The sequence below is a fragment of the Sabethes cyaneus genome, chromosome 2 (assembly GCF_943734655.1).
Source record: "Sabethes cyaneus chromosome 2, idSabCyanKW18_F2, whole genome shotgun sequence".
Lineage (NCBI taxonomy): Eukaryota > Metazoa > Arthropoda > Insecta > Diptera > Culicidae > Sabethes > Sabethes cyaneus.
In genome coordinates, this window is record NC_071354.1 from 130,195,325 (window position 1) to 130,207,933 (window position 12,609).

Genomic DNA, 12,609 nt, shown 5'->3' on the forward strand with positions numbered 1-12,609 from the left:
CTGCAGGCATATTAAACGTGTTATTTAACAAATGCTAAACAATCGATGCATTGCGATACTTTCACTATTTGTGTTATGGTTAGGAGCATTAGTCTGCAATAAAAAGTAAAATTGATTAGATAGGATGCAAAAATTAATTCTAAAGCGAATAGAAACCTTCAAATAAACAATTTTGTAATGTTGATGTCGTTATAAATGCCATATCTATCCGAAGTGTCGAGTTAGCGTCGAGGTACGATGCTGATGATAACAAGCCAGCCGTCATATGTTAGAATCTCGGCTAGGCGGCGCTGCTAGATAGTCAGTAGCATTTTTGCACTAGCCCCGTAACTGTCCTGTACTCTAACAGCAGGCCTTGAAGTCTGTCGATAAATAAGGGTCTTAAATTAAACCTCTAAAGGCTTTGATTTGCTTGCTATAGATAGCATAGATCTACCTTATTTATACGACTAAATTTTGCTGGCGCCATTTTGAGGATATGCTCGGAGCGACAAATTGGCTAGCGCCGGCCCTGCTCTTGACAGTGCAAAAGTTATTGTTATAGCTAAAGTGTACTGGTCAGACGAACTCTAGCCAGTGAAAGCTATAATACGGAATAGTACTGGCAGTGAGGAATAAGTGGGTAAAGTACAGCAAGCTTTGAAGGAAGGATTAACGCAATATACACAAGCACGCATAAAGTTTAATAAGCATATGGCTCGCTCAATAGCGATTATAGCAAAAAGAAATGCAGTGCAGGTTATACATCTAACACCCGATATCACAATAGATCAACGGTACTGGTCGGAGTGATGAGTCCATACAGGAAAAAAAATTCTCCTGCATGCTACGTTACAAATTTTGTGCCCTACAATGCTTAATTACGAAATACGAATTTTCAAAGCAATGAGTTTCCGAGAAAATCGTAAATTTCTTTTGAAATAGGATACCTCTAAATTTTTAAATACATTTTCGGCCATAAGTCTATTTAATATGTTCACATGCTTGTAAAATAATTCATTTTTTGTCAACTTTTACATCAACATTAGGAGACTGTTTTTGATGTCCCTTTCTTCGGATAATCATGTACGGCGACATTTTCTTCACCCAGCTCAAAATTTTCTTTACCCTTTGCTAACAGCCCTAGTGACGCCAGCAACCGATTCATGCCAAGTTGATATGTTAAAGTGCACTTGCATCGCCATGATTAGCGGATAGAGAGGTGACACGAAAAGAATCTCCCAATGTTGCTTACGTGTTTTTGAAAAAGCACCCGAGACATGCAATTGAATGAAACAAATGCGCGCTTATCTGGTTTAATTTCCGCATATGCAACACTCAATCAGTGTCTGACATTTTTGGCAGTCAGTGTACGTTTATTGCTGAGCTTTTGGGGCAAGTAGTATTTGAGCATACGTTCGCGAACATAAGCGTGCGCAAGTGGTTTTGATAATAGGTATGTATTTCATAGATTTTCAGGCTTTACGCTGTTGTTTGCTTTACTCATTCTCAACCAACCTAAAGCTTGAAAGGGAAACTACATTGACTGCCAGTTAGTTTCCACAAGCTGTTCGTCTGGTATGGTTGTTCCTCTATAATCGTTGCGATCATTACGGATTTTCAATTAACTTTTTGCACATTCGTTTTGTTTTGCTGAAGTGACCGGGTTTGATATTTCACGATGAGAGAGCGCAAGTTTATGTTTTGGTAACATTCAAATCAACAGAATAAATTTGCTAGGAACACGTTAGTTGTATTTCTAGGAAGTTTTTTTTCATAACTTGGCAATAATTCAGCAAAAGATTTCATTAGGAAGTTGTTGCTCGTAGAAAAGTGTGTAGCGAAAACATATGTCGTGCTTAAGTTGAAATCAATTGATCGTTTCACTGCACCACGGTTGTTGTAAGTGAGCTTGGAAATAACGTTCAAAATCGATTATCGCTGTTGACCTGGAACCAAGCAGTGAAAATGTTCATTGGTGTAAGGCGTTTAAAGATATGTAAGTCCATTCCAAATCATTCCAATACATTTGTTTTATCGTAACATTTGCCAAATGAAATTGTTCATGATACATTCTGGTTGTGGAAGTTTAATATAATTCATAAATAATTTCGAACAAAGTTATGTGTTACTACAAATTCTGTTTGATAGTTTCGTAACCATTTTAGTAAATTAGCTCAAAATACAGTTCCAGTTATTGAGATAGGTAGTTCCGTATTATTGTTTTTGGATCGTTGGCATTACACTCAATTGCTAACCTTCGGGCGATCACGAAAAGTTTGTTCAATAAACAGTGCGCTAACCCAAAACCCATTCAGATATACAAGCTCAGCGCTGCAACCAACCAAGCTTGACTTACAATTAGCCGAGGCACAATTGCAGCTAATATATCTATACGGTACTAATTTTGATTTGTAGAAAATCGTGCGCAATTATTCTATATACAATATAGTGTTTTAATTCTATCATACAGGATATTAGGTTAAGTAAACATCTATCGTGCAGACACTCTACGGGATGTAGAATAGAACGGGATATAGAATGTTTAATTAGATATTCCGCTAGCTCTATCCTAAAACTGTTGCCTTGATCTAAAAGATGTTTTTTGTCGTTTAAATCAAAATATTTTTAACCTTCTATTGGTCTTTTGAAATCATTCCAAAAAAATTTACACTGTTAGACTATACAGGTATACCTCGATAGTACGTACACCCGTGCATCGTTTAGCGTACGTACTATCGAAACGTACGTACTATCGAATCACAATTTTTATGGTAAAGTATTATTTTTATTACACTAAATATTGTCTAAAACTTCCAAATTAGATAGACCAGATCAGATATTATAAAACAAATAATTATCTTAGTAAAATTAGGCTTATACAAATTTGGAAAAAAGTTTATGTCCTGGTCTCGAAATATAGTTCAAGGGGGGGGGGGGGGGCAAGAAAAAAAATAATAACATCAAACCTTCAATAACTAAACAAAGGAGAAGAAACCAGTGTTTATTTTTCCATATTAATACAAATTTAATACAAAAATGTTGTACAGTACTTAAATTTTAGTTCAAACCAAACCAACCTTCAAAATTTTTCGATTCAAGCACTTAAAGTAAGCATTGTGATAGAGATGAATCAGCTTGATAACAATGGAGTGCCACAGCATCACCATAAAGAGCCGCACGCGTGTAACTTGACCTTCATTTGAATTTTGCTTCGAACTTGCGTGTCAGTCGGTTAGTTACCTTGTATTTTAGAATAATACAAATCTGTGTCACTTACTAGTTCAGAACTTCGTGTCAACGAAATAGTATCGGAATCTAATCATCTTGCAAAAATGGCAATTTAGTTCCCTATAACTTTTTTACTTGGAACGCATTTGCTGTGCTCCGAAGTCTGTCGATAAAGAAGGGTCAAGTTCTTAAGGACGTTTATACCCATGGCCTTGTTTTTTTGCATGTGGTTAAGCACAATAGTCGGCTGTGACCTGTAGCAGGAGTTGGTGAGGGAAAGTTGATCGAGACTAACCTGATAATTACTTTAAATTTGCATATATTTTGTAATTTAGAGATGTAAACTCCTTGAACTGTAAAAAATCTGCTTATCACTAAAGAATGCGACATAATAATATTACACTTTATTTTTTTGCCCCTTCAAATTTTGAAAATTTTTGAAGGGGGGGCGACATAAACTTTTTTTCAAATTTGTATAAGCCTTATTTTGGAAAAAAAACTGCAAATGTTAAAAAATAGTTGAAAAGTAAAGCAAAAGGAATCCAAAAACACCTATTTTTTTCAAAATTCTCTCTCAAATTGTAATAGTTGTAAATATATGCTAGAATGAGGAAACATGACAAGAGGAGCTCAATAGCCGTCATTCGGGATATTTCATTCCAAATCCACTAATATCAATCGAGTGAGCTTCCAGTCTATTTGCTGGACAATAAGCTGAGTGAGTGCTATGAACAGAAAATAGTTAACTACAATAGTCGAAGCTTCAGCTGTAGGCTGCGTAAATTGGAGAAGTTCATATAAGGCTGCTTATCTGCGTAGGAAAGCATACCTGTCCCATGTGTATATTGATCGATTTTGAGAAAAACCCGGAAGTAGCTTATTTATATTTACCTAATTTACCATACAAACTTGAACAGTTCCATATGCAAAATAAAAGCATAACTGTCCCATAATAATATTGTCTATTATAAACATTTTCTTTTTGCCAATTTATGTAACAACATTCTTTTAATTTTCGCCTCTATTGAGTGTGATAATAACTTAACATAAAGATAATATGACAGTAATATTTATTTCTAAGTTTATATCAAAGTTCTACCACGATTTTTTCTTAATCGGCAAAGATTTCACACAGGCCCAATTTTCTTCGGCGATGGCGGGGAGAAGAGTATTTGATAGAGCGACTTTTCTCTACGTTTCGATTCCACAATGTCCTTTATGGTGATTTTTTTTTCATTTGAGAAGTTTTCAAAAAATAGCTCGTGTTGTTTTTTCGACAGCAGAGCATACTTGAAGTTCGAAATTCAAACTTCATCAAGTTTGTATTTAGCAGTGAAGCTGCCCTTTTTTGAATATAGTCTTTCGAATGCCTTCGAGATATTGGGATTTATAAATTGTGTATTTCGAAATCAGACCTCGAATTCTTTAATCACGATCTTAAAGTCCTGAAATATTATTGGAGCGTTCCGGTTGCGCATACATTAGCATAGGAACTATCTTCCGCCAAGTACTGTAAAAATTTAAAAAAAAAAATACATGTGGGACAGACATGCTTTTATTTAGCAAACTTTAGCAAATTTAGCTTGTAAATAAAAGCATAATTGTCCAATTTTCGAAATTCTGAGAAAAAAAAGCATTTGTGTTTAACTTTACAACAAAATTAATGTGGATAGTTTGATTACTAGTGTAACGTAATTTTTTCTCGGAAGAAAGTAGAATAATTCTTGTATAATGACGGCAACATATATTCTCCCGTCGCAGTTGGGAAGAATGCGAATCGCAGAAAAGGTGAATTCTTTGAGCAAAAATCTGCAAAATCTAGTAGCGACCATGAGTCTGCCCGGAATGCTTAAATAACTGTTATTTAGAACGTATATTTGATTAATTTACTATTTAAGAACTGTTTTTAATTTTCAAATAATGGTTTTTTACATAATAGAAATAACTAATATTATTTAAAAATTTATAATTATTGAATACGTATTTGATTGTATTGACTCATAAATACTCATAAAAATGTTTCTGCTTTATAAAGAAACTAAAAAAATCATTGTTGGAAAATGTACGTACTATCGAGGCAAAATGTACGTATTATGGAAGGTACGTATTATCGAGGGTACGTACTATGGACCTGTACCTGTATATACCCGTACCGTTATACTCATATACTTTTTTCATACATTTTTGAACGTTCAATCGAAAATTGTTACCAGTCTTTTTTTACGTTTTTAGTCAGTTTTACGTTATTTAAATCGTTGCGTTTTAAATTACAAAAAGATGTGATAGTAAAAAATTGAATGTAATTTAATAACAGGATTCGATTGTGTGCCCAAAATCAAAAAAGTATATGGGCATTACGCCACATCAATTAGGTTTACCGGCATTTTAACAAGAAAAATAAGTTTTATGAATATCCGAGAAACATGAAAAAGTGTCACTGCAAGGGGAATCGCTCAATTTGTACAAAACTTTGGGAAATTGAATATGGGTCAAAAAGGAGTATGGGGTTGAAATCGGAGATGGTCGATTACAACCAGTGAATCACTTGAGATGAAATGACCCAGCTATAGTCTTAATGCTAAAACACGCGTAGACATATCAATAATCCCTCGATAATGACCAGAAAATCATTGTGCCTGCAGACCACAACAAAATGTAACGTTTAAGCGAATAATTTCCAGATTTTTAAAAAACAATAATCAGATGCAAATTTCATTAGATTTTTTTTCTTCAATATAATAAGTGATTTCGACCCACTGCAAATTAATAACAATTTAGCAAATCAACTTCTTTTGAAAAGATGGTAAGACTCTTGAAATATTTAAAGATTAGTTTATTTGAATTCGAGACTTGTATTGCTGATTGCAAGGAAGATTATCCAATCAATAAGTGCGCAATCGCTCATAAAAGTATTATATTGGCTTAAATCGTTTCGGTCTTTTAGCGCACTTATTGCTTGGAATGTAAACAAAAAAGTGCGCTGAAGGTACTGAAACGATTAATTGCAGGATCGCACTTTTATGAGCGATTTCACACTTTGAATGGTACAATTTCCCTTGCAATCAGCAATAACGGAATTTTAAATTTTTTAAAACATATTTTAATATGTTGAAGATCTGATTCGTCATTCCGTAGCTACACTGAATTTAATTATCAGCTCACGCATACTCACACAGTCGTTCATCGTATATCTGCAGCATCAGTGATCGTTGATGCTCTAAAATTCGATGAATCTTCAAACTCAAGTCTTCGTCGCATTCGGGTTATTTATTCTCTTTTGCTTACCGCAGAAGACCGATTTTTCCAGCTTTCTATTTCGCGAGTTCCACTAGCAAATCACAAGGTAAACTAAACATTCCGCTAGGCGAACTTAAAATAGGATAGGTCACAGACATTTTGCTTAAACGCATTTAGCTGTCAAAAAATTTTAAACAGTCAGTTTTTCTATTTTTTTTTGTGATTTTATGGGCTTTTTGTTTATGTTACTACTAACCACAATCTTGTGAAATAGCAATGTGTTTCACCAAACCACTGAAGAAGATTGTAAGTAGCAATCAAAATATGCGTATCTGCGTAATATTTGCGTAGTTATATTTAGTAGAAATTTTTTATAGTATAGTAGAATTTTTTTATAATGAGTATTTTCTGTACGAAGTATTTGTGAAATGAATATTTTTTGAATTCCATAAGACTGAACGAAAAATTCTTTAGTGTTTTGAAAAAAACATAAATGGAGGTACGAAATATTTTGATATCGAAAAACATATAAAGATCTGCTGGCTAACCAATTTACATGTGGATATCACTAATTTACAAATGAAACATTTCTTCACAAAAAAAATAAAGTCTACATTTGACTCAAACTGAAATGCATATAAATGATCGAATACGTAATAAAAATTACTTTATTTCTTCATCAAACAAACCGCACATACAGTCAACCAAAAAAGTATTCGGACAGCAGCGCATAAAATTTTCTTTTAGTAATTTTGCACAGTATTTTTGCAAAGAATGGTAACACATATTTTTTAAAACAATGTTTAACTAAAGCATATTTATATGCACAACAAAAATTCGGGGAAAAGCTTTCCGTTTTGAAGATAGGGTACATACAGTTTGAATTCCTCAAAAATGCAGCCAAAAAAGTATTCGGACAGTTGACTATTAGTTGAAACAAATGTCCTTTCTCGCTCAACTACTACCTTGTAGGACCATTTACATTCTTGATGCCCTGTTTCAATCTGTTTGGGATAAAATTAACAATTTTTCAAATATCCCTCTGTGAATTGCTGACCATTTTTTTACAAGAGCTCGGTTTAAGTTATTGTGATAAGAAATCGAATGATTTCTCATTTAGAAATGAGATTACCTAAAAAGATGTTCAAAAGGGTTCAAATCTAGACTGAATGCTGATGTTTCGGTAGCTCTAGGACAATTATATGGTGCCTACCGCTTACAATTATCGACAGTATGTTTAGATTCAACATCCCGGTACAATATGTATGTACCACACAATTACAATTTTGCTTTAATTTCACCTAAAATTATTCAGATAGTTGAGTTTACATTTAGTTCTATCCAAAAATATATATCTTTGGTGCCTCGGAGCTTTCCAAGCATCCCAATAAGGTATGACACTAACCGCATTGCTTGTTTACTTGCTGACGAGTGATTTTTCGCTTGTAACCCTTCTCTTTTAGTTATTCTTGCATAAGGGTTGTTGATGTCATACCTTGTTGGGGTGCTTGGAAAGCTCCGAGGCACCAAAGATATATATTTTTGGATAGAACTAAATGTAAACTCAACTATCTGAATAATTTTAGGTGAAATTAAAGTAAAATTGTAATTGTGTGGTACATACATATTGTACCGGGATGTTGAATCTAAACATACTGTCGATAATTGTAAGCGGTAGGCACCATATAATTGTCCTAGAGCTACCGAAACATCAGCATTCAGTCTAGATTTGAACCCTTTTGAACATCTTTTTAGATAATCTCATTTCTAAATGAGAAATCATTCGATTTCTTATCACAATAACTTAAACCGAGCTCTTGTAAAAAAATGGTCAGCAATTCACAGAGGGATATTTGAAAAATTGTTAATTTTATCCCAAACAGATTAAAACAGGTCATCAAGAATGTAAATGGTCCTACAAGGTAGTAGTTGAGCGAGAAAGGACATTTGTTTCAACTAATAGTCAACTGTCCGAATACTTTTTTGGCTGCATTTTTGAGGAATTCAAACTGTATGTACCCTATCTTCAAAACGGAAAGCTTTTCCCCGAATTTTTGTTGTGCATATAAATATGCTTTAGTTAAATATTGTTTTAAAAAATATGTGTTACCATTCTTTGCAAAAATACTGTGCAAAATTTCTAAAAGAAAATTTTATGCGATGCTGTCCGAATACTTTTTTGGTTGACTGTACCTAAATCAAATCATTCCTGAAGACATACACTTATAAACAATCCAGCAAATTTATGTTTGTTAACATGTACATAAAAGGAACATTCGCCTTGATTCTACATTCCGATCGGGCGCTTGCCGATCAGAAACGTCCCGATCAATGCCTGTTATAGCATACCGCCATCCGGGGTGAGATTGTGCCAAAAACCAAAAATGTTTATTTGTGAAAATTTATTATATCTATAGAAACTGGTGACCTGAATTCAAAATGATTATGAACATAACATATTTATTCATAACTTAGAATGAAACACAGATAATATTAGCAAACTATTTAGCCTAAACAGGATTTCAAAGTTCGCGATCAAAAATACTCGGAAATAACGCTTGTAAAAAATGTCCCGCATAAACCAACCATAACGAGAAATCGCATCAACTTGCTATTTTGGAGGTATATAAAGTAATCATTTACAATGTATTGAAAGGTTATTATGCGTTGGATATCTATTGATTACGAAAATAATATTTTTCGAAACTTTGTACTTTGTACTTTGTACTAAACTACATCAGTATACAGCAGTACACTTACATTCTTTACTATTGAGCACAATATTTTGACAGATTAGATTGCATCATCCATTTTGGAGCAAACAGCATCATGGTCTGCTAAATAATTTAAACTAATTTTTACTTTTTCTCTGGAAATTTCAGATGCTTTGAATAAACACTCTAATATAAGACGAATATATTATACCGTGTATAAACTGCCAGTTTTAAGGAGGGGGAGGGGGTGGGATGGGCCTCGTGTTCTGCGGTCGCGGGTTGTCGAACGAAGTAATGGTTACTTTTGTTAAAGTATCAAATAGGTATGCCCCCTTAGGATACACGCCCTCCATACATCTCCCCCTTGTTAACCTTAGAAATGCTGTTCATTGACTACGAACTCATTTTTAGTTATTTCAGACCTCCCCAGGTTATGTTCGTTCACACTTTTTGTAAGATGCGTTGTTTTTGGCCCACCCCCTGCCCCTAATAGTCCACTTAGTTCATGGCCCCATATGAACTACTTTATACTGACATTTATGTGTATTGTTTATAAACATGCTAATGTTCACTGTCTAGGTATTTACCTTAACTTTATGTTTGTTTGTTCGATTTAATCGACGTTTTTCGGCGAAATAAGTATGAAGATTTTTAATTACCAGTTAGTCCGGACGTTTCGAGCTACTACTGGTCTTCGCTGGTAGCTCGAAACGTCCGGACTAACTGGTAATTAAAAATCTTCATACTTATTTCGCCGAAAAACGTCGATTAAATGGAACAAACATTGCGGTGGCGGCGATTATCTGAAATCAACATTAACTTTATGTTTTTGGCAAATGGTGAGATTGTGTCAAAGTTCATGCACTTCCACTAATATTAGGTTTCATTGTAACTAAACTATCTCTACGGTAGTTGTTAATTGAATGATTTAGTATATTTTGACAAGTTTGAAATCAACTTTGTTTCTAAATTGTGTGTATAGTGAGCTAAAGAACAAAACCATATACAATCTCGCCCTGGATGACGGTATGTTGTATTCTGATTGAAGCGCAATTTTTGATCAGATCCGACTCCGATTGGTATGTAAAATAGAGGCGATTGCAAACCATATAATATTACGTGCAATTTTAAATTGACATAGCATTCCTTTTATGTGCATGTCGACCAAAGCAAGATTTGACAACAAAAGTATATCAAAATTATTACATATTCTACTGTTGATATCAACTATAAATCATGTTTTGTTATCGAGTCCAAATGCCACTTATGATGTATTAGACTTTGCTTTCATTTTGTTTTCAATTTTATTGAAAGAAAATGTGTTGACATATTCTGTTTATGATTTAAATAAACCTTTTTGGTTGGCTTTCGGTCACGGGTTCCGTGTGAAAATATTTACAGTCAACGTTTCGAGGGATATCCCCTCATCTTCAGGACAGCTATTGATTGACAAAATTTTTTTTACAAAGTTATACATGTTTAACATTGATTACAATTTAACTACTCACAAGGTATACAAATATTTCTTTTGTCAAGTGGATTGTGTCATTGCAATGTGGAAAGCTTGTTACTCTACACTACAAAAGGAAGCAGCACATTCATAATGTATTTTTCTAACTATTGATTTAAAAAAGAACTTACACAGGTTTTACCCGGGCTCTAACACAGATTGTATAATGAAACTTTTCAAAGCAGCTATGTGAGGCGGCGAAATGGTTTAAGAAAAAAGGTTGCAAGGAACGCTTGGAACCAACTAAGAACAGAGATGGCGTAACGAAAAACAACGCGTAACTTAAAGCTGCGTGGAATACCGAGGCTCTTTGCAGATGACACAGCTCTATTTTACCCTCGCTCTAGTACTCAATCAATTGTAACAGACATCGAAACGGATTTAGTGACTCTTATGGAATATTTTAATGGCAATCATCTTACTCTGAATCTCGCTAAAACAAAATATATGGTTTTCCATTCGCCGCGCAAAAAAATACTTCAACACCCTGACCCATCGATTGGTAACTTGTCCATTGAAAAAGTTCCATCTTTTAAGTACCTAGGACTGCATTTAGATTCTTCCCTTTCATGGGACGCTCATATTAAGCATGTATCGAGTAAAATTGCAGCATTGTGTGGTCTCATGAAAAGAGTGCGTTGTTTTGTTCCCAATGAAGCATTGCTAAGATTCTATTACGCATGTATTCATTCCATACTGCAATATTTAGTTATTGTTTGGGGTCACGCTGCTAAATCTAAACTTAAAAAAATACAAACTTTGCAGAATAGATGCTTAAAAGTAATTTACGGTTTGCCTCACCTATACTCAACAGTTTCACTTTATACAAGTTTACATCACAAAGTTATTCCCATTCGAGGCTTGTGTGACTCTCAAACGATCGTGTTTGTACACAATGTCTTGCACAACCCTAAATTCCATCACAATATTTGTTTCTCCACTAGGGTCAATCCTCAGAACGCCAGACATGTGAATGAACTTTTGAGAAATAGGGCATGCACGAACCTAGGCCTGTCGCGCATTCTAAATTATGGTCCATTAAAGTATAACTCGCTCCCCAATGAACTGAAAGGAATAACACATAACATTCTCTTTAAAAACAGACTGAAACATCACTTAATCAGGAACGTGAATGAATATATTATATAGATCTGTTGACCATTTTGCAAATGTAGGTTTTTCTGGCTCCTGCTGGTTTTTTCCTGCATTCTTAATTGTAATTTACGTTATCAATGTTTAAATTATTTTCATGTTTTGTAAATCATTTTTCCGTTTTGTACGTGAAACCCTTCAAAGGAACTAAGTTCCACTGGGTTCTCACTTCGTTGTTAATTGTTGTTAATTAAATCTCCGCGTTTTTTTAATATTTTGTTTTGTAAGTGTCCACTACCAGGGGGCTCTTTCTGAGCTCTTTGGTGTGAGGGTCAGTGGAGGTATTATATAAAAAAAAAAAAAAAAACGCGTTGGTTGAGAGCTACGACTTGACAAAAGGAATATTTGTATACGTTGTGAGTAGTTAAATTATAATCAATGTTAAACATGTATAACTTTGTAAAAAATTTATCAATCAATAGCTGTCCTGAAGTTGAGGGGATATCCCTCGAAACGTCGACTGTAAACGGAAAATAAATATTTTCGCACGGAACCCGTGACCGAAAGCGAACCAAAAATTTGAAACAAAAAACAAACACTCGTTTTTTGATTATAATTTAAATAAACCTGCAATATTTGAAATAATCTATTTTCACATAATTTTTTTTTCTAGTGAAATGGTCAGTTCAAATTATATGATGACGGGGGAATCCCGGTATAGTGGTTAGCACTCACGCGTCTCACGCCGAGGACCCTGGTTCAAATCCCAAGCTGCAGAAGTCACGAATGACCTAAACTGTTAATATGACTATAATCAAAACAAAAAATTAGAGGGGTTGTTTACAA

The 12,609-nt window shown here is 34.2% G+C and overlaps 1 protein-coding gene across 1 annotated transcript in view; it reads left to right on the plus strand.

The window, feature by feature from the left end:
• The first annotated feature begins 1,892 nt into the window (after window positions 1-1,892).
• LOC128733593 (scavenger receptor class B member 1) overlaps window positions 1,893-12,609 on the plus strand; it is a 193,904-nt gene continuing 183,187 nt past the window's right edge. Inside the window, exon 1 of the mRNA XM_053827302.1 lies at window positions 1,893-1,978. Within this exon, the coding sequence (XP_053683277.1) occupies window positions 1,948-1,978 (31 nt within the window). The 5' untranslated portion in view covers window positions 1,893-1,947. The remainder of the gene's footprint in view (window positions 1,979-12,609) is intronic.